A 25,255-nucleotide genomic window follows, 5' to 3' on the forward strand; every position below is an offset into this window, starting at 1 on the left:
TAGCATGTGTATGTGTGTGCATCTCTCTCACTTATGCTGACACACTCTGAGGCAGCAGAGCGGGGCAGACATTTCACAGGTGGGACAGCGGGGTACCATGCTATGTGGAGTAGGGGGGTCACCCCAGAGCCCTCAGTCTGTTTGGACTCAGTGGGGAGGAGGCACAGACAGGCCTCAGGGTGCTGTCAGTCACTCCTGCTTCTGATATCTTCAGACACACACACACACACACACACACACACACACATTCTAACCATCTGCAGCTCTGTTTTTATGTCAAAGGGTAAATGAGATACAGTGACAGTAATTCATCTTTTCTTCCATTGTTCAATCTCTCTCTCTTTCCATCTCTGGCCCTTGGCTCTCTCTATGGGTATATTCATAGATCCTAATACACTTGCTTCACTCTCACTGCTCAGGGGTGTCAGTATGTCATTTAATTGGTTCCAAGAACACACAGACACACACAGACACACACAGACACGCACATACACACACGCATTGCAACAGGTGTGATGTCAGTAGGAGCACTGCATGGCGCCACACGTCACCATGGAGACAGGCTGGTGCCTGGCGACCACAGCTCTCAGCCCCTCTTCATCCTCATTTCTCCATCTCTCTTTCTCCCCATCTTCAGTTCTTTTTTTCTGCTACCCTTCATCTCGGGTCTCTCTCTCTTTTTCTCTCCTTCTGTGGTCCCAAATCCACACCCCTCCCTGGTGAAAGGGATTATGGGAATGACAGCAGAGATGGTAGCGGAGCAGGGCCGGAAACAGGGCCAGGTGGGACATGGACAAATTAGTTGTCATGGGAACTGTGCGGCCCCCCCAAACAGATGACACGGCTCTGCTGCTGTCAGTTCTAGTGCAGCCGCATTGCCATGCCAACCACAGATTGACTACGGCTGGTTCCTTTCCTCCCACATTAGCCCCAGCCACTGAGAAGTTACACTGGCTTTTTTCCTTCTTTCTCTCTCTCTCTCTCTCTGAATATATTCCCGCCCTTTGCACCTCTCTCAGACGTTTTCTCCAATGCAAAATGAAGCGAAGTCAAATCAGATATGTGTCGGTGTGTGTTAGTTGTAGTAGGACTAAAAAGAAGGTCCATTGAATAGCAATGACTTGTGACATTTTGTAATGTTTGTTTATCCCAGTTCATGGAATACACATTGTGCATTCACAAAGATGAAGGATTGTAATTTAATCCAGCATAGCACACATACCTTACAAAATACCCAAAGAAAGAATCAAAACCCTCCAAATACTATAGATTGCAGGGTTATAGAAGGATAGAGGGATCTCTCACCACGTTTTAACATAAAGAAAGGGGGAGAGAGGGACATATAGCCAGGTGGAGGGACTGCAAAGAAATTTCAGTCTGATGTAATTTTGAATGTTCCTTGTTAAGTCTTTATCTTTGCTGTTGCAGCATGTATTTCTTTGTAGTCCTGCAAGTAAAGCCATTGGAATTGATTGGACTAGAGAGTAAGGTGTCGAGTGAAAGAGAGGGAGAGAGGAGAGAGAGAGAGGTGGGCGGGGGGGGGGGGGTGAAGAAAAGAGAAGGACAGGACTTTCCTACCTCAGTGTAGAGTTTCTAATGAAAGCTGACAGGAAAGGGAATCACCCCTGTGTAACTCATAGCCTTGTCTTAAATATTCGTATTGGCTATACACACACACACACACACACATACACACATACACACTGCTCATTCATATACACACAATGGGCCAAGTGATTGCACATGCTATTTTCAACAACCACACACAGTAACTGCACCCCTACATACAACTACTCAAAACCACTGTGATGCTGCACTTTACACACACAAACACAAAGTGACAGATTTACAAAGCATTATAAGACGCCTTTTCAGAGGAGAATAAAGACAGGAAAAGAGGTGTTAACAACATGAGTCTTTATTTACATGTAACCTGCGGATCTGACCCATCCTTTCCTTAATGTTTTACATTTGACTTTACCTTGTTTCATTCTGTCTCTGTTCCGAACTCTGAACTCTGTTGGCTCATCAGTGCAAATCAGGCCCAAAGATGTTAGAGGAGCCCTGTTGTCTATCTAGTTTTAATGTGCATATTGTGCGCATGCACGCAGGCACGCAGGCACGCACGTACGCACGCACACACACACACACACACACATACATTCAGTTTTTGAAAATGCATTTGAGACACGTGAGTGTGTCCTGTCCGTCTGTGTTGGATGCCATGCTGACGCACTGTGGGGGTGTGTGTACGTCATTCACGTTAACATATTCATGCTGGCCAAGTTCAGACGACACAAAGACACATACAAACACATACACATGCACACACATTGTGTTAGCAACTGTGTTTTCACTTTCATGTCAGGTAACCAAGGGGACATGGGCTTATGAATATAGGAGTCCCATTGCCCTACAATGCCTGTGTCTGCCACTGGGCCTATAGACAGATCAGCAGAACTAGCCACCCATATCAATTCAACTATCATTATATTCATACCTGGATATATGATAGACCCCCCAAAGCTGCCCAACCCATTGCACTTACTTTTGGCTACATTCTGAGTCTTAAAGGGATAATTTTTCAATGTTAGACCACATTTTCCACTTACTTGGAATGTCATATTTCCATTCTTGAGTTTTCTTTGGCTGGCTCTGGGGCTAGCATTTAACCATACCAGTGTCCATGAATGGGGCATCTGCAGTTTGAGGACCAGAGGCAATGTGCCAGTTGTCATCTAGTTCTGTTATGGAATAACACATGAACATTATTGACTTTTATGACTGGACCTGTTACCTGTTACCTGTTATAATCAATAATGATAGGATAAAGGCCAGAGAGGTTTTAGTGTTAAGAAACTCACCCCTCTGCTCTCTGTCTCTCTCTGTGTCTGTCTCTCACTCTCTCTCCCTCCTTGTCTCTGTTTATTCTCATATTCTGCCTCTCCTGGCCTCTCCTCACTTAATTTCTCTCTCTCGTCTTCACTCTGCTGTTCTTATCTGCCTTCACCTCTCTCTGTGATTCATCACTATCCCCCCTCCCTCTTCCTTCTGAATCTGTAAAAAAAAAATGTCTGCAGAAGAATGAAGAGAGAAGGGGTGGGAGTAAGAGAGGGGTTCAACATGTTGTTTGCTCAGGGTTGTTTATTCTGTTTGTCCCCCCCCCCCCCCTCGCCATCCAGTGTTATTATATTTCATCATCAGTGAGCTTCACACACTTACAGGCCAATCCACAGTACACACACACACACACACACACACACACACATACACACACACACACACACACACACACACACACACACACACACACACATCTTTCTCATACTTTGCTATTCTAGTAGTTTTTTTTCTCTTTTGCTGTAGTTTTCACTGTCATGATCACTCAAGTCTTAGGGTGGTGTGTGTGTGTGTGTGTGTGTGTGTGTCTACCTATTGTACAGTGCATAGAGATTTGTCCTATAATTACATTATTGAGTTGTTTGTTTATTGATATAAAATATTATGGATGCACGCACCACTCTATCAACACTGTTGAGTGGCAACAGAGGTTTCTGATTCTGTTATCAGGTAGAAAGTTGGAGTGGTTTGAGTAGAGATCATGACAATGAGAACTACAGCAAAACATATGCAACAAGGTCTCCACTTTCCTCATAGACTAAACCCAACACTGCCAAGCCATTACTGCATATTAAACTACCTCTTTCTCTCTCCTTTCTGTCCCCCCCCCCCTCCTGCAGTATTGAGTATTGCTCCCTACCTCTATTTCTTTCTTTCTCTTTTGAAATATATTGAAATATAATAAATTTAAATATACTTTACTGTATTCAAACATGTATTGTGAGGCATATGGCCTACCCGCACCCATGGATACACTTACACGCACTCTCCTTAACTGTGTTGTGTGGTTTATCCCCAGGGTATCCCTACGCCCTGGAGGCTCCTTCCCAGGATTTTGTCTCTGGTAAACCAAAACAATAATTCTGATCTCTCACCACGTCTTAACATAAAAAACCCTTTATTTAACATTATTAAACTGTTAAACACTTTGAAGGTCATCCTCCGCCGTGTGTGTGCGTGTGCGTGTGCGTGTGTGTGTGTGTGTGTGTGTATGTGTGTGCTACAGAATTGTAGATTAAACATGCTATAACCCTTGTGCTTATGAGTGATTCTACATGCCTCAGCTTAAAGGAGAGCGTGTTTCACAAAAAAACCACAACATTGTTTCTATGACTCTCTTGCACCCAAATTAAACTTACACAAAAGCATTGAAATACTCTGAAAGTACTGTATATAGAAATGTGCCCAATGTGATTGCACACACTGTCACACTAAGGCCATGTACACAAAAATGCACACACACACACACCATTGTGTATTAGCTCCCCCTGCCTTGTAGTCACACATTGTGACGTGTGTGTGAGTGTGCGCGCTTCTGTGTGTGTGTGTGTGTGTGTGTGTGTGTGTGAACAGAGAGATGAGAAATACATATATTAGTTTGGCTTTGGTATAAAGATGAATGGCTATGATTAAGCCGGGAAAAGTACAGTCTGACAGAGTGATCGATGCTTAGCAGAGTCCCCCCCCTCTTTAAAAACAGACAAATGATCTATGACCACATACTCCACACCCCCACAGTCTTATTAATGCTTTCCTTAACTTGGTGAGTATGCATTTTTAAGTGTGTCTTGTGAAATACTGTATGTGCCTACACAAAAGTGTGTGTGTGTGTGTGTGTGATGGCAGCAGCATGTTGGAGACTCGCTGCTACCATTTTCGTCATCATCATCACCAACACCATTAGTGCTATTATAATCATTCACAATATCATCATCATCATCATGACTTAGCTAGCCATGCTAAGCTCACAAGTTTAGCTGTCTGCCGTCAGGGTTACAATGATGTTGGGGTCACGGTGCATGGTCGTCGTGGCAGCAGGGGTCAGACAGCAATGGTGGGATAGGATAATAGGATGAGTAATGGATGAGCTTGGGGTTGGCCGATGAAACGATATAAATAATTATCCAAAGAAAATTATTGATAAAGATGTAATAGCTGTTATCATGATAAAGTTTGTTTTGCGTCCTGCGTCCCCCGGTCCCATTAAAATCTGATAAAGAGCAGAAGAAAACAAAGGCAGGATGTGTGAAACGTGGTGCACGAGGTGTCCTCTCACTCACAAGCCCATCACACACCAAACACAAAGAGCAGCAGCGGTAGCCGGAGAAAGCAATGTTTTCCCTGGTTGATGTTTTGTTGGTAACAAACATGTCTTCCAGTTTGTAATCCGGACTGTCCAACATTTTACCAAAACATTTCAAAAGTTGCCAGTTTTGTCTACTTTTGATTTGAACCGGTTATAGCGCTAATGCTTACTTTGATTTGTTTGACAGAATCAGTTTCTCAATAATTTGCTGGATTCGATCACTTAATCTGTTTATAGTCAGCGCATATAATTGTAGGCCAATGCCTTTGAAAATGTTTTTGTTTTGGCCATATCACCCAGCTCTAGATGAGCTGTCCACTGAGGGCAACAGCCTTAATTGAAACATGTCTTAATTGAAGATAATGGTGTGTGTGTGTGTGTGTGTGTGTGTGTGTGTGTGTGTGTGTGTGTGTGTGTGTGTGTGTGTGTGTGTGTGTGTGTGTGTGTGTGTGTGTGTGTGTGTGTGTGTGTGTGTGTGTGTGTGTGTGTGTGTGTGTGTGTGTGTGTGTGTGTGTGTGTGTGTGGGGCATAGGATCAAAAGCTGTATTGACTTAGGGAGATTGGAGTTTTAAAGTAGTGCTCAGGACTCACACAGGGGGGAAGAAAGAGGAAGAAAGTGCAGAGAGAAATATGATTTAGGGTGCAAAGTGAGGCAGGTGCAGACTACTTAAAGCAACATTCAGAAAGAGATTGTACAGTACAGTATTATATTGCTTTGTTATAGTTTGTATGTTATAGTTATATTGCAGTAAATGTGTTGATTTGAATTGAGAGAAAGAAGGGAATGTGGGGATAAATACTGAATACGGACACACACAACGGTAAATGAGACGGAGATCAATGGTGTGTCGGGGGAGGAGGTACCCTGTGGCTCTCACAAGGGGCCTGACTATCACAACCAAACAGGGAGACAAATCACTCACTCACACACGCACGCACACACACACACGCGCGCACACACACACACATTTTGAATTCCCCTTTGAAACATGAGACCCCTCACTGGGAGGAAGCAGAGGGGGTTAAAGAAGCATCGACACCCCTCACTAGGAGGAAGGAGAGGGGAGTAAAGGAGCATGGAGAGGTTGTCAACACACCATTGAACACCATTAAACACCATTGTAATGTGGACCGCAGTCATAACCCTGTTGTCACCCCGTCGTCAGTCACTCCCTCGTCTTGACAGCTGCGTGATTGATTGCAAGATCATCCAAGACTGAGACATAGACATACAGTATAGAATCACTCAATCAATCAGTGTTTATACACATCATTGAACTGAGCCAGCGCCTTTATAATACATTTACATAAACAATCTCAGCTTTTATGTCTTATTAGCATAAACACATCTACTGTAGGCGTAGAGACTGACTGGGGAGGGGGAGGTGGGTTGGTCTCCCTCTGTTAGTTTATATTTAACAGCTAAAGAGCTGAGTGGTCAGGTTTCTATTCTAATCTAATTAGCCACTGGTCTTTAAGGTGCAATATCTAACCTTTAAGCTTTCAAAAAGCTGGTTGTAATGACTTTTTAATTGGTAGCAATCAGGGAATGAGATCCCTTGAAAGAAATATTTAGTAACGATCGCTGTTTTGATTCCACGATAGAGTATTAAAATGGAATGTCCTACCAACGCTCAGTTTGTATACAAACATGTTGTTATGGTCAGGGGTGTTCTAGGGGAGTGGCCTTTCTCCCTCTAATGGCATCCTCTTTGAATCATGCACGCATGCAGAAACTAAACAGCTAATATCCGACACTGCAAGTCCATTTCGGGCTATTATGTGATTGTTAGGGAGGATGTTGTTGGAACTTCAAACTGAATTTTGCCCCGGTGGCTAGTGGTGGGGGAAAACATTGACACAGTTGAGTATCGCAATATTATTTTCTGCTATTTATTTTTATTTTTTTATTTTTTGCTCACCTCCACCTTCAGAGGACAACTTTATTATTTGTTTCACATGTTTGTTTTTTTAAAAGAAACACATGTTCTATTCTATTTTTGGCAATATTGAATCACAATATTTCGTAGTAGTGAATTGCAATACTTTGAGAACTGCAATACATTGAGTATCGCAATATGTATTGAATCGCAGCCTATGTACTGTATCATGATAATATAGTGTCGTGAGATCCCATGCAATTCCCAGCCTTAGCGGTGGCCAGAGGTGGCAGATAGGCCTAATGACATGACTGTGCAGAATGGAGCTTTCATGTACGGTCACGAACTGTCACCTTGCATAACAAATGGGGCGTAATTTTTATAATTACGTTTTTTTTATATGTAAGTAAGTTGTTACATATTCTACAGGTATTGCCATTTCTCACTTGGTGCCTCCCTTTCCACTTCACGTGAACTCTCTCACACACACACACACACACACACACACACACACACACACACTGGCCACTTAGTGCTAGACTGTGGAACCAGGCGCATTCTGTATCCAAGGCAACCTAAATTAGCTTCAGCAGGTATGTGGGCAATATTGCTCAAGCCAGAGAGAAGAGATTGAGGGAGAGAGAGAGGGAGGGGGGTGGAAGGATAGAATGGAAGGATGGAAGGATATAGACTGAGGAAAGGAGAGGGTATAGAGTGAAAGGTAAGGAGGGAAATAGATGCAATGACATGTGGGAAGAAGTAGCACAGAGGACAGAGGAGGAGAAGAGTGGAAAGCTAAAGCCAGATGGACATTTTAGCTGTAGCAATGCAGTCTTCTTATGCACTGTTAAAAAGCCTAAAAAACATAAGCATAAAAAAAAACATAAACATAAAAAACATAATTTGGACACAATATAAGACTCGGACAGCATGGGCTCTTTATTCTTCAAAAATAATTGGAATTTGTAAGAATCATGATAATTTCCGCTAGATATATCAAAAAGGCAGCTTTGGCCAGAGCTCCACAAGTTTTTCTTCAATTTCATGGTTCCAAACTGTAGTATATTTTCAAGCGCAACTTGCATCGCCATTGTTTACAGCATCCTAGATTCCCATTGGTTGACTTTCTTATATCACCTCATAGAACTTCTCACACTGCACAAGTAGAAAGGAGCCATGACGTCAAATCAGATGTGATTGTGTCTTCTCTTCATGTCATTGACCAACTCACACTGTGCGAGTCAAGGCGTCAACTTCACCACAGATGACCCACGTTTACAGCCGATATGTACATTTTGTTGTGAGATCTTGGCTCGTGGCAAATTCTTGGCTGAGGTGTCTGCCTGGCTTTAGAGAAGAGACAGAGCATAGAAGAGAGGAGAGAAAAGAAAGATGAGAGTGGGAGATGTAATGAAGGCTTGATAGGGTGAATGAAAGAGGGAGTAGTGAATAGCATGCTGCTTATTGCATGCCATGAAGAATAGAGTTTGTAACGATTCTAATGTGTGTGTACCCCAGGAAAGCCATTGAGCCATCCCAACAGGGACCGAGCTAACTAAATTACAGCACAGAGATGACAAGATTACACCTGCTGCTGGCACACACAGACACACACACACAGACACAGACACACACACACACAAACACACACACACACACACAGTATGTATCATAAAAATACTATATTTTTTGTTACCGTCAGGTCACATTTACATATATGCACATGCACACCGGTGCACACACAAATTGACGCACACACACATATTGACGCACACACACATATTGACGCACACACACATACTGACGCACACACACATGTTGATGCACACACAGACACAATCTCACACACAAGCTGATTGGTGGCTGGGTAACAGAAGTGGCTGCAAGAACACAGCCGGGCTGTGGGCGAGATGATGCAGTAGACACACACACACACACACACACACATATACATATATATATATATATATATATATATATATATATATATATATATATATATACACACACACACACACACATACATACACTTTTATTAAGAGCTAAATATACACATGTAAGAAGTCTGTTGCTCAGAACCGTATCACAGATGTCTGTGTAAGGATAAAAAACGGGAGGTGTATGTGTGTGTGGGGGTGCGCGTGCGCATGTGTGCATGTTTCTCACTGCCTATGTGAGCATGCGTGTTAGACAGGCCCTGAGGTGTTGATTGGAAAGACTGTACCAAAGCGTGTTCCATCCCTCCATCTCCCTCCCTCTTCACACGTCATCCATCCCTCTCTCTTTCTGAATCTGTATTCCCACACTCATCCCTATCCATATTCTCCTTCCATGTCAGCATTACCACCTAGTCCCAGCCCAGTTCAACACAACACAGGGCTGTTTCTCCAATGCATGATGCCACCAACTGTCATGTTTCTGCAAAAGTGAAGAGGGCTGCAGGAAAGAGCAGAGAGACAGAAATAGGCCCAGCAAGAAAAGTTGAGATGCGAAAAAAAAAGAGGTTGAGGGGAGGGAAGGGAGAGGGGGATAGAGACAGAGGAGTATAAAGTGTGTGTGACCTATCCTCTGACAGAGGCTTGTACACATCAGTGTGTACTGTAGATTGGTAAGATGAGAGGGGAGAAGCAGGGCAAATGTTTAAACACTCTGAGCTGATGTGACACAGTCATTAGAGGCTGGGAACCCCTACTGATTTATGCCTCAGCTGTGAACAGGAGAGGAGAGAGGGGAAATAAGGACAGGGGAGGGGAGGGGAGGGGAGGGAGGGAGGCATATATCTTTATCTTTGTGCCCACTGATAGTAGGATGTCCATTAAAAACTGAAATAGTCAAAACACTATTTTGCGATGCTTTTGATTATAGTTAGAGTTATAGTAAAATGTATTGTATGCCAAAATATTTAGGCACTTACAGTGGGGGAAATAATTATTTGATCCCCTGATGATTTTGTTAGTTTGCCCGATTACAAAGAAATGAGCGGTCTGTCATTTTTATGGTACTTTTATTTTAACAAATAGAGACAGAATATCAACAAAGAAGTCCAGAAAAAACACATTATATAAAGTTATAAATTCATTTGCATTTGATCGAAGGAAATAAGTATTTGATCCCCAAGCAAAACATGACTTAGTACTTGGTGGAGAAACCCTTGCTGGCAAGCACAGAAGTCAGACGTTTCTTGTAGTTGGTCACCAGGTTTGCACACATCTCAGGAGGGATTTTGGTCCACTCCTCTTTACAGATCCTCTCCAAATCCTGAAGGTTTCAAGGCTTTTGCTTGGCAACTCAAAGCTTCAGCTCCCTCCACAAATTTTCTATAGGATTAAGGTCTGGAGACTAGCTAGGCCACTCCATGACCTTAGTGTGCTTCTTCTTGAGCCACTCCTTTGTTGCCTTGGCTGTATGTTTTGGGTCATTGTCATGCTGGAAGACCCATCCACGACCCATCCTCAGTGCTCTGGCTGAGGGAAGGAGGTTCTCGTCCAAGATCTTATGGTACATGGCCCCGTCCATTGGCCCCTCAATGCAGTGAAGTCGTCCTGTACCCTTAGCAGAGAAACAACCCCAAAGCATAATGTTTCCACCTCCGTGTTTGACGGTGGGGATGGTGTTCTTGGGATTGTAGCATTCAGCATTTCTCTCCCTCCAAACACGAAGAGTCGAATTTATGCCAAAGAGTTCAATTTTGGTCTCATCTGACCACATCACCTTCTCCCAAGCCTTCTCTGAATCATTTAGGTGTTCATTGGCAAACTTCAGATGGGCCTGTACATGTGCCTTCTTGAGCAGGGGGACCTTGCGGGCACTGCAGGATTTCAATCCGTTACGGTGTAGTGTGTTACCAATGGTTTTCTTGGTGACTGTGGTCCCAGCTGCCTTGAGATCATTACCAAGCTTCTCCCGTGTAGTTCTGGGCTGATCCCTCACCCTTCTCATGATCATCCTTACCCCACGAGGCAAGATCTTGCATGGAGCTCCAGGCCGAGGGCGATTGATGGTTATTTTGTATTTCTTCCATTTTCTAATAATTGCACCAACAGTTGTCTCCTTCTCACCAAGCTTCTTGCTGATGGTCTTGTAGCCCATTCCAGCCTTGTGCAGGTCTACAACTCTTACCCTGATGTCCTTTGAATGTTCTTTGGTCTTGCCCATGGTGGTGGAGAGGTTGGAATGGAAGAGATTGATTCTATTGACAGGTGTCTTTTATACCCATAACAAGCAGAGATTAGGAGTACTTTTCCTAAAGTGACAGGAGTAATTTGTGTGCCTCATGGGCATATAACCGGTCTGTATGAGCCAGAATTCTTGCTGGTTTGTAGGGGATCAAATACTTATTTCCTTGGATCAAATGCAAATGAATTTATAACTTTATATAATGTGTTTTTTCTGGACTTCTTTGTTGATATTCTGTCTATTTGTTAAAATAAAAGTACCATAAAAATTATAGACCGCTCATTTCTTTGTAATCGGGCAAACTAACAAAATCAGCAGGGGATCAAATAATTATTTCCCCCACTGTATAAAGCAAAAGAGCTTAGATATTGACTGGATAAAACAGCGTGTACATATGATTCTGTCTCAAAAATACTTTTAAAAAAGGCAGTAGGTGCATCATTTGTTACTTTACGTTTTGTTTATCAATTGATACCACATTTGTTCTTCACTCTCTGAAAGTGCTAATTCAATGTCTTTTCGGTCATTTTTTGTGAACACTCTGTCTGGTATCAGTGAGTTGAGGCATAAGAATGGAGCTAAACAGGCTTTGACATGGTATATAACATGTGTCTTTGCAGTTGCAACTTCACTACCCCAACAATAATACATGAATGATTTATGTGCCCCCATATTGCTGCAAATAACATTGATGATCTAACATCTAACATTGTTTTACATGTTATACAGTGGAAAAGAATGTCCTCCAGAAGGAATCAGTCTGTGAGGTACATGGTTGGTAATGTTGTTCTAACAATATTGTAGGCTTACCTCTGCTCTCACTCTTAACTGTATGCTGTGATGCATATTGGGTAATATACAGTGTGTTCCTGTACCTCTGTCCCACATGTAGGCTTTGTTTTGTGTACTGTACATAGTTGTAATGCGGTGTTGCTTTGCGTTTTGCCCCCAGTCTGTACAGTGCGCTGTCAGAAGTTCCTGATCTCGCGTGTGGGTGAAGACTGGATCTTCCTCATCCTCCTGGGTCTAGTCATGGCGCTGGTCAGCTGGGTGGTGGACTTCGCCATCGCCATCTGTCTACAAGGTGAGCTCACTACAGAGGGATGAGGCGGAGGGAGGGAGGGAGGGAGGGGGTGGGGGGCGGAGGTGAGGTGGGGGGTGTGGGGTGAGCCAAAGTGTCCTCCAGTGGCAGCCTCCACCTCTCTTTCATCTGGTGTGGAAGAGCTGATCTGGTGGGAGTGTCCCCTCTAGGTTTCTTCCTTACCTGCCCTCTGGTTTCACATCAGTGTTGACCAGGGAGAGGAGACTGAATGGAGGTAAAGCGGTATGGAGGGAGATGAGGAGATGAGGCTCTCTCTAGACCAGGGGTAGTCAACACGGTCCCCGCGGGCACCTGGTCGCCCACAGGGACCACGTGAGTCACCCGCAGGACATGTTCTAAAAATAGCACCAGTCACCATGGAGCTCTTTCAAAATTAAATTTGTATTTAATTGTGTTGATGTTCTTTTTGAATCAATAACACTTGCATTGATGTAGATTTGATGGCAATGACAATATTGAATATACATTTTGTAAAACAAAAATGTTTTATGAACTCTGACCTCTGAACTCTGTCTGGAAAGTTCAATATCGCGCGCACTCTTTGCTGAGACAAGCTAGCGAGTGCAGCTACAATGGGGAGCTAGATGCGGGTTTTACCCCCAAAATGAAGAAAAACATGGCGGAAAAGCGAAAGAAAACTTATCATTTTCACAATGATTGGGAGGAAGAGTTCTTTTTTACGATAGTGAAAGACAAGTGTGTATGTCTCATTTGCGGGGTGACTGTGGCGACGGCAAAGTGGCACAATGGAGAGACACTTCATTACCTGTCACAATAGCTTCCATGGTAACTACCCACCTGGCAGTACTCTACGGGCAGAAAAGGCCTGTGAGTTAAAAGTAGCTTTGGGCAAACGGCAGTCTTTTTTCACTAGGCCGGTAAAAAAAAGTCACAAAAAGCAACTGAAGCTTCATTTAGAGCTGGGAATTTTTTGATTAAGAACAAAAAAGCCTTTTGATGTTTTTTTTTTCTTGTTTTTAAAAAAAAAATCTTACATAACTGATCATTTGTACAAACTCGGGACAGAGTTCATGATTTGTTCAAAAATGTTATTATTCATAAATGTTAAAATGTATTATTATCATTAAAGGTGAACCATGCAACTTTGTTATTCAGGAAGTTTGTATCAAACAAATAGCCCTTCGTATTACTCGGTACCCTTGAAGTAGCTCTCAGGTTCAAAAAGGTTGGTGACTCCTGCTCTAGACTATGGACAAAAAAGGATAGGGTGGGATGGCTGTGGATGGCCGCTGTTCGGCCAGCGGCTGCTCAACTTTCTATTTGCTCTCTATTTTGGTGCTAATTGTTACTTTTTGTGTGCAGAACATTTATGCTAATATTTATTATTACTTTAAATCGATTTATATTACCGCAACTATGATCTACCGCTTCTGGATCCCGGTGTAACGCTCGCCACTGGCACACCAGGAATACTGCCTGGCAGGCGATGACACAAACTGATTCTAGTGAGGCTAAGACGCCATGAGAACTGTCCGCCCATTCCGAGCCCTCTCCTTGCCAATGTCCAGTCACTGGACAATAAGGTGGACGAACAATGTCCTTATCTTCACCGAATCCTGGCTCTCCCCATCAATACCCGACGCAGCTATTCAACAAGATAGCTATTCAATTCATCGCCAGGACCATACAATAGACTCGGAATGGGGGAGTGTGCTTCATGATCAACAACAACTGGTGTGCTGATGTATATATACTCTCAACCCTCTGTTCCGCCGACCTGCAGTATACGATGCTAAAATGCAGACCATTCTATGTATTATGGGAATTCTCTTCTGTTATCATTACTGCTGTCTACATCTCACCCCAGGCCGACACTACACACTCAAAAAACTGTACAGGATAGTTAACAAGCAGTAAAGCGGCACATCCAGAAGCCGCTTTCATTGTGGCTGGAGACTTAAACCAAGCCAACCTGAGGAGAGTTCTATCTAGGTTCCATCAATACATATCCCACCCCACGCAAGCTGACAACACACTGGATCATTTCTGCACTCCCTTTCAAGATGATTACAAGGCCCTCCTTCAAGATGATTACAAGGCCCTCCTTCAAGATGATTACAAGGCCCTCCCCCATGCCTCTGTCCTGTTGTTACGAGTCTACAGACAGCGACTGAAACAAACATCACCAGTGACACAAGTCGTTCATCGCTGGAGCGACCAATCAGATTCTATGCTGCAGGATTGTTTTGATTCCTCTAACTGGGACTTGGCCTGGGTCGCCACAACAATAACATCAACAAATACACCGATACAGTCACTGGTTTCATCAGGAAATGTATCAACGACGTTCCCCAATCAAAAGCCATGGGTTAATGGCGACATCCGTGCATTGCTAAAAGCACAGACCACCGCATAACTCAGCGGATAACTCAACGTGAGAGGTATATGGCGTGGGCTGCAAATGATTACGGATTATAAGGGGAGACCTGGCAGTATGTGCGCGGATGCTTTACTTCCTGAAGAGCTCAACACCTTTTACTATCGGCTTGAGGGAAGCAACAAGAAGCCCCCGACAAAGGTTACACATAACCTGCCACATTGGACCCACTTCAATTTGCATACCTCCCCAACAGATCTACAGATGACGCCATTGCTTTCACCCTGCACACTGCCTTATTCCACCTTGACAAGAGAGATACCTATATGAGAATGCTGTCCATTGACTACAGCATTCAACACCATAGTCCCCTCCAAGTGGGTGTCAGTTCAACGGTCAAATGGCCTGAGGGTAGAAGTTATTCCGAAACCTGTTCGGTCCGGGAGAGACTCAGCAGGTTAAAGTTCCTTGGTGTCCACATCACTGAGGACTTGACTTAAAACGGTCACACCACACACACACAGTGATCAGGACGGCCCTCCAGATCCTGACAAACTTCTAAAAGTGCACCACTGTGAGTCCGGCTGTATCACCGCCTGGTATGGCAGCTGCACTGCCCCCGACTGCAAGACTCTGCAGAGGGTGGTGAGAACAGCCCAGTTCATGGTACCGGAGTATCCAGACCCGGAATAACAGGTTCCGGGACAGCTTCTACCCGCAGGCCATAAGACTGCTCAAGTGACACAACCTTCTGCTACATATTACTATTGCTACCTTATGTTATTAGAGCTAGCTTGCCCAAAGCATTTCAGCATCTGTGTATGATGATAAATAAACTTTGATTCAATTTTTTATTTTTTTTATTTCATTTGATGGAGTGATCGGAAAGGAGAGCATGACGAGGGATGAAGTGATATGAAGTAATAGACAATACAATCGAATGCCTTTTTCAGCCACTCAAACCTGTGTGTGTGTGTGTGTGTGTGTACAGTATAAGATGGTCCTGTGTACTCTTTCACCGAGTTGAATGTGCCTCCTATGTGTAGAACTCTTCTCAAGGAGAGAGTAACCTAGTCTTGTCTGGTACAGACATACTGTGCAGTTTTTATAATTGGATACAGAACATGACTAACCACCTGTCCAATGTCCAATAGGGACCACCCACGACTTCTGCTTACATGTGCGCACAAACACACACACACACACACACACACACACACACACACACCCTCTGGTTCCCAGAGTGTGCATAAGCCGTAGTGTCAGGCGATTATCTGGAGTGTGGCTTAATGTCGCCTTTGCATACAGAAGAGGTGTCAGATTAAATGATTTTGCTAGAGTAGCAGTGTGGGTGTCTGTGTGTGTGTCTGTGCATGTATTTGTCTGCATGTGTGAATCTGCCCATGTGCATGTAGTAAGATACGGTGTAGATTACTGCCTTCTTGAGCTGTATGCAGGGTGTGTGTGTACGATTAGGTGCAATTTGGCTTAATGTCATCTTTGCAGCGTGACGTGTGTGTGTGTGTGGGGGGGGGGGGGGGGGTCGGGCATATGTGTGATATGTGCTAGCCTATGTGCAGGGTGTGGGTGTGGATGTGTTTGTACCTTAGTCCTCTGATTCCTAATCCAGTCTTCAGTCACAGCCATAGAAACCTGTGTGTGAGTGACAGAGACAGACAGGAGACTGATGCATATGGACAAAGTGAAGAGGGGAGACTGAGTCATCGAAACTTAAGACACTCATCCAGACAAATCCTCTCTTCTCCCCTCTTCCTCTCCCACACACATACACACACACACACACACTCCCTCTCTCTCAGAAGCAATCTTTTTTCGGAGTGGATTACTGCAGGTTCCCCTCTTTTGTCCTTTTCTTGCTAAATCCCATTGAACCACTTTATTATTGACTTAGTTGATATTAGACCTCTGTTTGTTAGTAATATTGTGTTTTGACTTTTAGTGACAGTAAGATCACTTTAATGCGTGTGTGTGTGCGTGTGCGTGTGTGTGTGCGTGTGCGTGTGCGTGTGTGTCCACAGCGCAGAAGTGGATGTATGGAGGCCTGGACAGTAACGTGTTTCTGCAATACCTGGCCTGGGTCACCTACCCAGTAGTGCTCATCACCTTCTCAGCTGGCTTCACACAGATACTGGCCCCACAGGCTGTGGGTAAGAAACATACACAAAGCATGAAGACTTTCACATAGAAATAGTCCTCAAAGCATAAAGACTTTCACATAGAAATATTCCTCAGTAGCACCGACCCTCTCCTTCCTCTCCCCACCCCCCAGGTTCAGGGATCCCAGAGATGAAGACCATTCTGAGGGGTGTGGTCCTGAAAGAATACCTGACCTTTAAAACCTTTGTGGCCAAAGTCATCGGGCTCACCTGTGCCCTGGGCAGTGGTATGCCCCTGGGAAAGGAGGTAAGACATACACACAATTCAGCCAATGACAACATGCTGTATATGCAGTGATTCAGTCATCTGTTGTTGTCACATGTACAGTATGTTCCAATCGTTTGAAGAGCCACAGTCAAAGTCTTGTTTATTTGTCATTACATTGAATACAAGTATACAATGCAACAAAATGCCCGAGGCAGAGCAGCTCTACAACATCAACAGTATGAAATGTATAGTGTAGAGTGCAATGTCAGTGGAGTGCAATGTCACTGAGCAGGAGGGGGGGGTGAAGGTGTAGTCTGTGGGGGGGTAGGGGGGGTGGGGGTGGGGTGTCAAATCAACAGTCTAATGGCCTGAGGGTAGAAGCTATTCCGAAAGCTGTTGGTCCGGGACTGGATGCTTTGGTACCGTCTGCCCCATGGTGTGACCATGCTAGATCCTTAGTGATGTGGACACCAAGCTGTTGAATCTCTCCATCTCAGCCCCTCCGATGTGGATGGGGGCGTGCCCCTCCCCCTGTTTCTTCCTGAGTGTGTGCCATGCAGGTACACACTCCATTTGACAGCCCCTAAGTGCAGTATGGCTTGGAGACCCCCCAAATCAATTAATCAATATGTGATTCAGGGGATAAGAGCCCTCACAGTGACTGACACACACACACACACACACACACACACACCACATGTCATACACTGCTGTGTGTCACGTGCCTCTCTCATCATGCCACATTTGTGGCAATCAGGAATCCTGCTGGTTGTAAAAGAGGAGCGGGATGAAGGAGAGAAATATGCTCTTGCTAGAAAGGCAGAAGTTCCTCTGTCTAAGTGAACTTGGGTTAAATTAGCATCTTAGGTGTGCACAGGGCCTATTAATTTACCCCCAGTTTCTCTCCACCCTAGATATTGACATGTTTAAAGTTTACCCTCTTATTTACCCTATCCCCTTTGTTCTGGTATGAATTCCAAATTAATTCCAAATGTTCCAGAATAGCGACCTCCACAGCAGGACTGGGGTCATGAATGAGTGTGAAACGTGAAGGGAAACAGGATGGAAAGGAAGCTGGAGACCTTTTCCTCTCTCTGAGTGAGAGTTAGAGAAGTGGAGAGAGCTTTTTATGAATTAATTATAGATGGAGGCTGTTTGGCTAGCTGGCATGGCAGCTGTTGTTTATATCCTGTGGACTAGTTTCTGTATGGTTGGGGAGTACAGCAGGAGTGAAGCGGGGCTGGGCTGGGCTGGCTTTCTGTCTGTCTGTCTGTCTGTCTGTCTGCCTTGGGATGCCTTACTTCCGTTCCAGAGATGGTTCACTGATTCATTTATTCAAGTCTAGCTGACTGTACACACTGAGTTTTGCCGCAACTGTTAACCACAAAATGTACTTGTGTTGAGTGTATGTATATAATATCTATACATTTCTTGCTATATTAAACCACACAATTCTTATTTTCAGCCTTATAAACTTTGGCAAAATAAGCTTATGTTAATGGTCTTTTTTTTATCAAAGACATAAATTAGGGGACCCCTTTTGGCTTAAGTAATGCAGTAAATCATGTATTTGAATTTTGTCTCATTTGTGTTTCTAATACAATGGGTAGCGGTGATGCTGATTATCACTGGCATTTAGGGTTTACCCAAATATTTTTCACCACTACACCACCGCTATTAGTCAGATGGTTCCTTACTTTGAAAGTAGTCTAAGTAGTTTTTTTGTTAGCAATTGAAAAAAAAAGAGAAAAAAAAAAGATTGTATTAACCCTTTAAGAGATTATTAGGTTATTCCCTGGCTAACGTCTGTCTACTGTCTCTCTCTCTTAGGGTCCATTTGTGCACATTGCCAGTCTGTGCGCTGCACTCCTCAGCAAGTTCATGTCACTGTTTGGTGGAATCTATGAGGTAAAGACACATGCGCGCGCGCGCACACACACACACACACACACACACATGCACGCGTGCACACACACACACACATCTAAACAAACTACATTTTGTCAAACTACATGCTGGAATTTTCAACACCATGCTTAACTCTATTTTAGAGCTGTCAGTCAATAAAAAAAAAAGGTGTTATCATTTTTTTCCTATTAGTTGATTAATCAACTGATTAATCTTACGTGGAAATGTGAAATTGTGTTATTTTTTACATTTCAATTTAGGTGGTCAGTGATTTTGAAAAATTTCTCCACAACTTAAAGTGGTGCCAAACAATGATGAACCGAGCATCCTTGGTACAACACTCTTGTTTACTTGGCTATATGTCGCTCACTCTAGCTCTTAATTCTTGCCCTTGGTCTGATATATAGAAATCATACACATTTTTTGATAACTAAAGCAGTAGTTGATTAATCTGTTTGAATAATCACTGAATGACCTACAGTACCCTATTTATATATTCTACGTCTTACACTTCAATCACAACGCTGTTACAGTTCTTCTGGCCTCTATCGCCCAAAACTATCCTTCATCTTATCACTGATAGTACAACCAGCGTCTCTGTAGTTTAGATGCTTCAATCCATAATTCACATCAGGGGATACATCTCTCTCACTCCATAAGGAGAGGATTACTGTTGGGAGAAAAGTTTCCTTGTTTCTCTTAACTCCTAAAGCAGCCCAGTCGACACTGGCATTTTCCCTCTCTCTCATCATGAAGAGCGTTAGTTGGAGGGTGAGTAGAGTCTGAGGGTGTGCGTGGAGGAAATGGGCTGTGATGGCTCTGTCAGTAGTCAGTACCGCTGGGTTGGGAAAGCACACGGCTGCTTCTACAATCTGTTTGTTCCCCTTGCAACCCTCTCCTGTCTGTGTCTGCTGCAGCTCAATATCAGATCAACACTGTCAATGGGCCAGCTTAAGACTGCTTTGGACTGGTGGAAACACACTTCAGACTTCAGACTCTACTTTTCCCTCAGTGTATGTCCAGAATTCCAAGGTGTTTCTCTAGATGTGTGGATCTGTACACTATCACACACACACACACACACACACACACACACACACACACACACACAAACAAACACAAATACACACACACAGACAAATACACACACATACATTTTGTCTCTCCTAATTACACATACATGTAATGTATAAATGTTTGAATAGCATGTGATTTGCAAACAAATTGGACTCAACTCAATACAACACAATATCTATATCTGCATGCAACTATATACTACAGAGAGGAGCAGAAGAGATGCAGAGAGGGTGTCTGTGTGTGTGTCTGTGTGTGTGGAGGGGGGGGTAAAGACAGGGAATGAGAGGAAGAGAAGCGCAGAGATAAAGTTGAAAGAGTAGCTTGTTCCGCATAGGCCATGAGGGACGGAGTGAGGAGAGGGAGGGAATCTTTGGCTCATCTCCTTCTCTATTGAAGATGTGAGCCCCTAGCTCTGTCCGTGTGGAGATGCTGGGGTAGGAGTGGGGGTGGGGGTGGGGGGGGGGGGTACGGTGCAGAGTCTTTGAGCCAAACCCCCAAAGTCCCCCTGAGTGGAGAACTCCTTGACTGAACTGCATCCTCCTCATCTGTCTTCCTATCTCTTTCTCCTTGCTGTATGTCTGTCTGTCTGCCCCTCCTCTCTCTCTCTCTATCTCTCTCTCTCTGTCTCTCTCTCTCCCCTGAAGGCTGGGTCTCATTCCCCACTCTCTCCCTCATCTTAATGTTGTGTAGATGAATATGAGTGTACTGCTTTTCATGGCATATTGATGATGTGCATGCAAATGTGTGTAGGAGAGTGGAGTGTTCCTCTGCTCTTGAAAGATAATGTGTGTAGCATCATATCCCCATGTTGTCCCATCCTACACTTATAATACAATACAGGGACCTCGAGGTGAGAGGAACTGATTTTGATAACACTTTACACTAAGGTACCCTTTGTAAAGGGTTAATAAATAATTTATAATTACTTAATAAATCACTTATAATGAGTTTATTAATACTTTATAAATGCACTTTTAAATGCTTCGAAACCTAACCCTGATATGAAATCATGCAACATTATTGGCAATGGTTGCACATTGGTTGCAAAGTTGAGAAAGTTATTTCCTGACTTGTGGGGATGATTCGGCTGGCACCAAACCGATTCAACACATCTTTACATAAAATTTCAAGATCTCCCAAAGTACCTGTTACTATGTTTTTTGCCCAATGGCCCGTGCTCTTCATGTCCTTATCAACATGTTCCTCACTTAAACATGTCCACCGTGCAGGTTCCCAGATTTTATTTGTTGATATATCTATTCGCTACTTACCTTACCTTACTTACTCTGTGTTCACCGATGTGTGCTTACTGTTCTGAGCTGGTTTGAGTTAATCAATGAGTAGACCACATTGATAATTAAGTAATGTGAGTACTCCTCTATCCTCTGTACTTATGGAAAAAACATCTGATCAATGATTAGTTTTAGATTTATTAATTAGTTACCAACATTTAACTGATGAAATGTCACACCATTAACCATTTATTAATGAGTTACCAACATGTGTAACTGATAAAATGTCACCTTAATGTGTAACACTGTTAACTATTTATTAATGACTTACTAACTGTGACTAGAGTAGGACCCTTATAGACACTGCACTATGCACACACCTCATGCCGGAGGGAGTGGTCACAGTGCTGGCTACTGGCCGGTTCTCCCCCAGGGGAAATTACATTTGGGGGCTTGTCCGAGATTGATTGATTGATTGTGTCATTTGTGGTGCTATAAATGAGTCCACTGGGTTCACACCCTTTGAATTGGTGTACAGGCATGAAGTAAGGGGACCCCTGACGATAGTGAAGGAAAAACTGTTCATCACTGTCATTAGATTCAGAGGAAAATGTGTTGCAGTATTGTAATTCTTAAGGAGCCCCTCTGGTCTGCAATAAGTTCTGTGGGCCTTATACAGTCCAAAGGGAAGAAGGTTGGGGAGGTTAACTATGTGGTGAGTAGAGGAAGGTGACTTGATTAAGCTATGCTGATTTGATGAAATCTTATCAGGGTCATACGGTACCCTCTGCAGTGGTTATTTGGTCCAGGGGAAGGGAGTGAGCAGGAGCAAGACCTGGACAGCGGCCCTCATGTTTTACTGCTGAGCGTTCGGCTGCAGAATACTGCGGTGGTGGCCGAGTTGGACACCGGAAGCCCAAAGGAAGCTCTCACCCTTCTGTTTGCTGATAGGCCAGGTCGTAAGTCCATAGCAGTACACAATGTGGACACAGGAAAGGCGGTTCCTATTAAGCAACATCCATACAGGGTGAATCCAGGTAAGTTGGCCCAAGTTAAAGACGAAGTGGCTTTTATGCTGGATATTAATGGTATTGAACCTAGCCAGAATGAGTGGAGTTCTCCTATTGTGCTTATTCTAAATCCTGGTTCTGCGTTTATTACCGTACCATAAGGTCAATGTGGTGACCAGGTCGGATTCCTACCCTATTCCTCGGATTGAGGACTGTATTGATCCAATAGGAAAGGCCCGGTTTCTTTCTAAATTTGATTTATTAAAGGGTTACTAGCAGGTTCCATTGGCGGGCCAAAGAGGTCTCTGCCCTTGTCACGCAATATGGTTTGTATGTGTTGTGTTCTTCCCTTTGGAATGAAAAATGCCCCCGCCACACTCCAGCGGTTGATGAATGTTGTCACAACCAGCTTTCTGAATGTGGTTACATACTGTACATAGATGATGTGGTGGTGTGCAGTGACCCGTGGCCGGAACATGTAGGCCACATACAGCAGTTTTTGTGGCGTTTAGAGGAGGCATGGTTGGTGGTGAACCCCCCTAAGTGTGAAATAGCTAAGGGGCAGGTTACCTATCTGGGCCACCACATACAGTGGGGGAAATAATTATTTGATCCCCTAAAATTATACCATAAAAATTATAGACCGCTCATTTCTTTGTAATCAGGCAAACTAACAAAATAAGCAGGGGATCAAATAATTATTTCCCCCACTGTAGGTCAGGGGAGCGAGTTACCCCGGGTGGCAAAAGTCCAGGCTATTATGGGGTTACCTGTCCCGACTAAAAGACGGAAGGTGATGGGATTCTTGGGTATGTGTGGATTATATCGTAAATATGTGCCTCATTTTGCACTGTTAACTGAGCCCTTGAATAGCTTCTATGGACAGAAACATGCCAGGTGGCAACATTTCTATATGTGTCCAGCTGTGAGGGGGATTTGGTGGTTCACACAGACCAGTGGCTGTTCAGGTGGAGCCTAGTGTTGCAGCCGTATACCTAATGGTCTATCCGCCACCTGGCGGGAAGGATAATGTTATAGCGGAGGGGTCATTGGGATAGGGTGGTTGGTCGATCCTCCAGGGATGTTTTTTGTGATGCTCAAGGTATACCAAACTAGGGAGCATTGACACATTATTTTAAGCATTGATGCGTTATTTTAAAGAACATTTTAAGGAACAAAGTGCAGTTTGATTGTACGGAAACTTCCCACCTCTAAAGATTATGTTATTCTTTCACTTGCACGGACTTGATATTTCTACACCTTATCCTAATCAATGAACATTCTAAGACTAGAGCGTAGTCTGGTAGATGCAAGAGTATTGGGATTTACCTCCCCTGCGCCCCAGTTAGTGACCACATCTCCTCCGCAGGACACCTACACTATACAGTTCCACTCTCACGTCACACTGAGGGAAGAGCTAAAGAGTTAATGTCTAGGCTAGATGGACTAGACCGAGCCCAGCAGGCAGGTTGATGAGTTATTTAATGAGTTATGAACATTTGGAACTGAGCATAATTAATATGTACCTACAGTATAACATCTAAATAAGGCACTCCAAGTAAAGTAGCCTCACCTTTCATAAACAATGATTTATGACCAGTAATGAGTGTTCATATGTGACATCAAGTAAAGTTATCCAACATGGTAGCATCATTCATAAAAATCTGTTTATTCATGCTTGTCTATATAAAATGTATATAGACAAGCATGAATAAACACATTTTTTTATATTTATATGATCAATAGTAACGACAGAGATGGCATTCACTTTTAAAAAAACATAACCTATCAACTTACTAATAAGAGGCTTGCTACAGATGATACTGGCTAACTAGCTATAGTACTACTTAGAGTCATTTGGCATTGATTCTCTCTAGCTAGTGAGAAACACCAGTGGCCCCAGACAGCATATACAGTAGGTCAGTGTTTTAAAATGTTCATACTGCAATCGCAATGGTGGGCTACCTTAAATGCCACTGCTACAGCAGACACGAGTTGTGAAGACATGGCTGCCGAACGCCACCACAAGGTGGTGACAAGATCTCTGAAGGATGTTTGAAAAGATATTTGGCAAAATCGAGCTGATCAGCTCATGAATTACAGGAAGTTCAAGAGTGGACAATTTTGAAATATCAAGTTATCTTAATGGGGACAAACTGGTATTTTTCAGATATCATTGTATGATCATTATATTATATCATTATCTACTCTCATATCGTTCATTGCAGTCATCACGCATTCTCTCTACCTAAGCACTCTGATATGAGCAGCAAGGAGAATCAGGGGAAATGTTTTAGCCGTATTTTGACATGAATAAAGTCAGCTTTGATAATGCAATTTATGGACTACAGAGTAAAGTTAGGATTTTTTAGGAAAGTTTTGAACATTCCCAATTATAATAGGAGTTCAATCGGGCACTGACGGCATTGACTTCGGATCATTTTCCACACCACAAGAAAACCAGATGATGACAGGGTAGTTGCAATCTTTTTGGCAGTCTTGCCATTTCTCCTCTTCATCCTGATCACCTCATTTATCACAGCTAAGATCTTCATCATGGTTCTGTGATCTGTCTAATGAAGCTAGGTGGTCTATTAGACCAAACTAGGCTATGTTACGTATGTTACGTATGCCTCTATCTTAGCTCACTCCTTCATATACCAACAGCAACTTGCGCTCTGGTAGATATCACTCTGGTTAGACTACTCTTAAAGCCCACACTTATTAACTGCATAGCCAAAACAAATATTTGAAATGCATAAATGAAAACAACCATTTTATTATTTTTGTGGTTTTCGCTACAGTAAAATCAATGTTTGCAAGTCAATCTTTATGCAGGAACTAACACAATTGTTTACTGTTCTAGGGGAGGAGTGGGCCTGGATTGTACTCAGCATTTGAATTTGATATCTTGCCATAGGGGTGGGGAAGTGGCTAGGAA

General features: G+C 43.4%; 1 protein-coding gene across 1 annotated transcript in view; it reads left to right on the forward strand.

Moving 5' to 3' along the window:
• Positions 1 to 25,255, forward strand: part of LOC310823455 (chloride channel protein 2-like) — a 91,243-nt gene that overhangs the window by 21,786 nt on the left and 44,202 nt on the right. The window contains exons 3-7 of the mRNA XM_083696316.1: positions 3,920 to 3,964; positions 12,215 to 12,346; positions 16,742 to 16,870; positions 16,993 to 17,126; positions 18,918 to 18,995. Coding sequence (XP_083552442.1) covers positions 3,920 to 3,964; positions 12,215 to 12,346; positions 16,742 to 16,870; positions 16,993 to 17,126; positions 18,918 to 18,995 — 518 coding nt within the window. The remainder of the gene's footprint in view (positions 1 to 3,919; positions 3,965 to 12,214; positions 12,347 to 16,741; positions 16,871 to 16,992; positions 17,127 to 18,917; positions 18,996 to 25,255) is intronic.

Source organism: Argentina silus, assembly GCF_951799395.1.
Source record: "Argentina silus genome assembly, chromosome: X".
Lineage (NCBI taxonomy): Eukaryota > Metazoa > Chordata > Actinopteri > Argentiniformes > Argentinidae > Argentina > Argentina silus.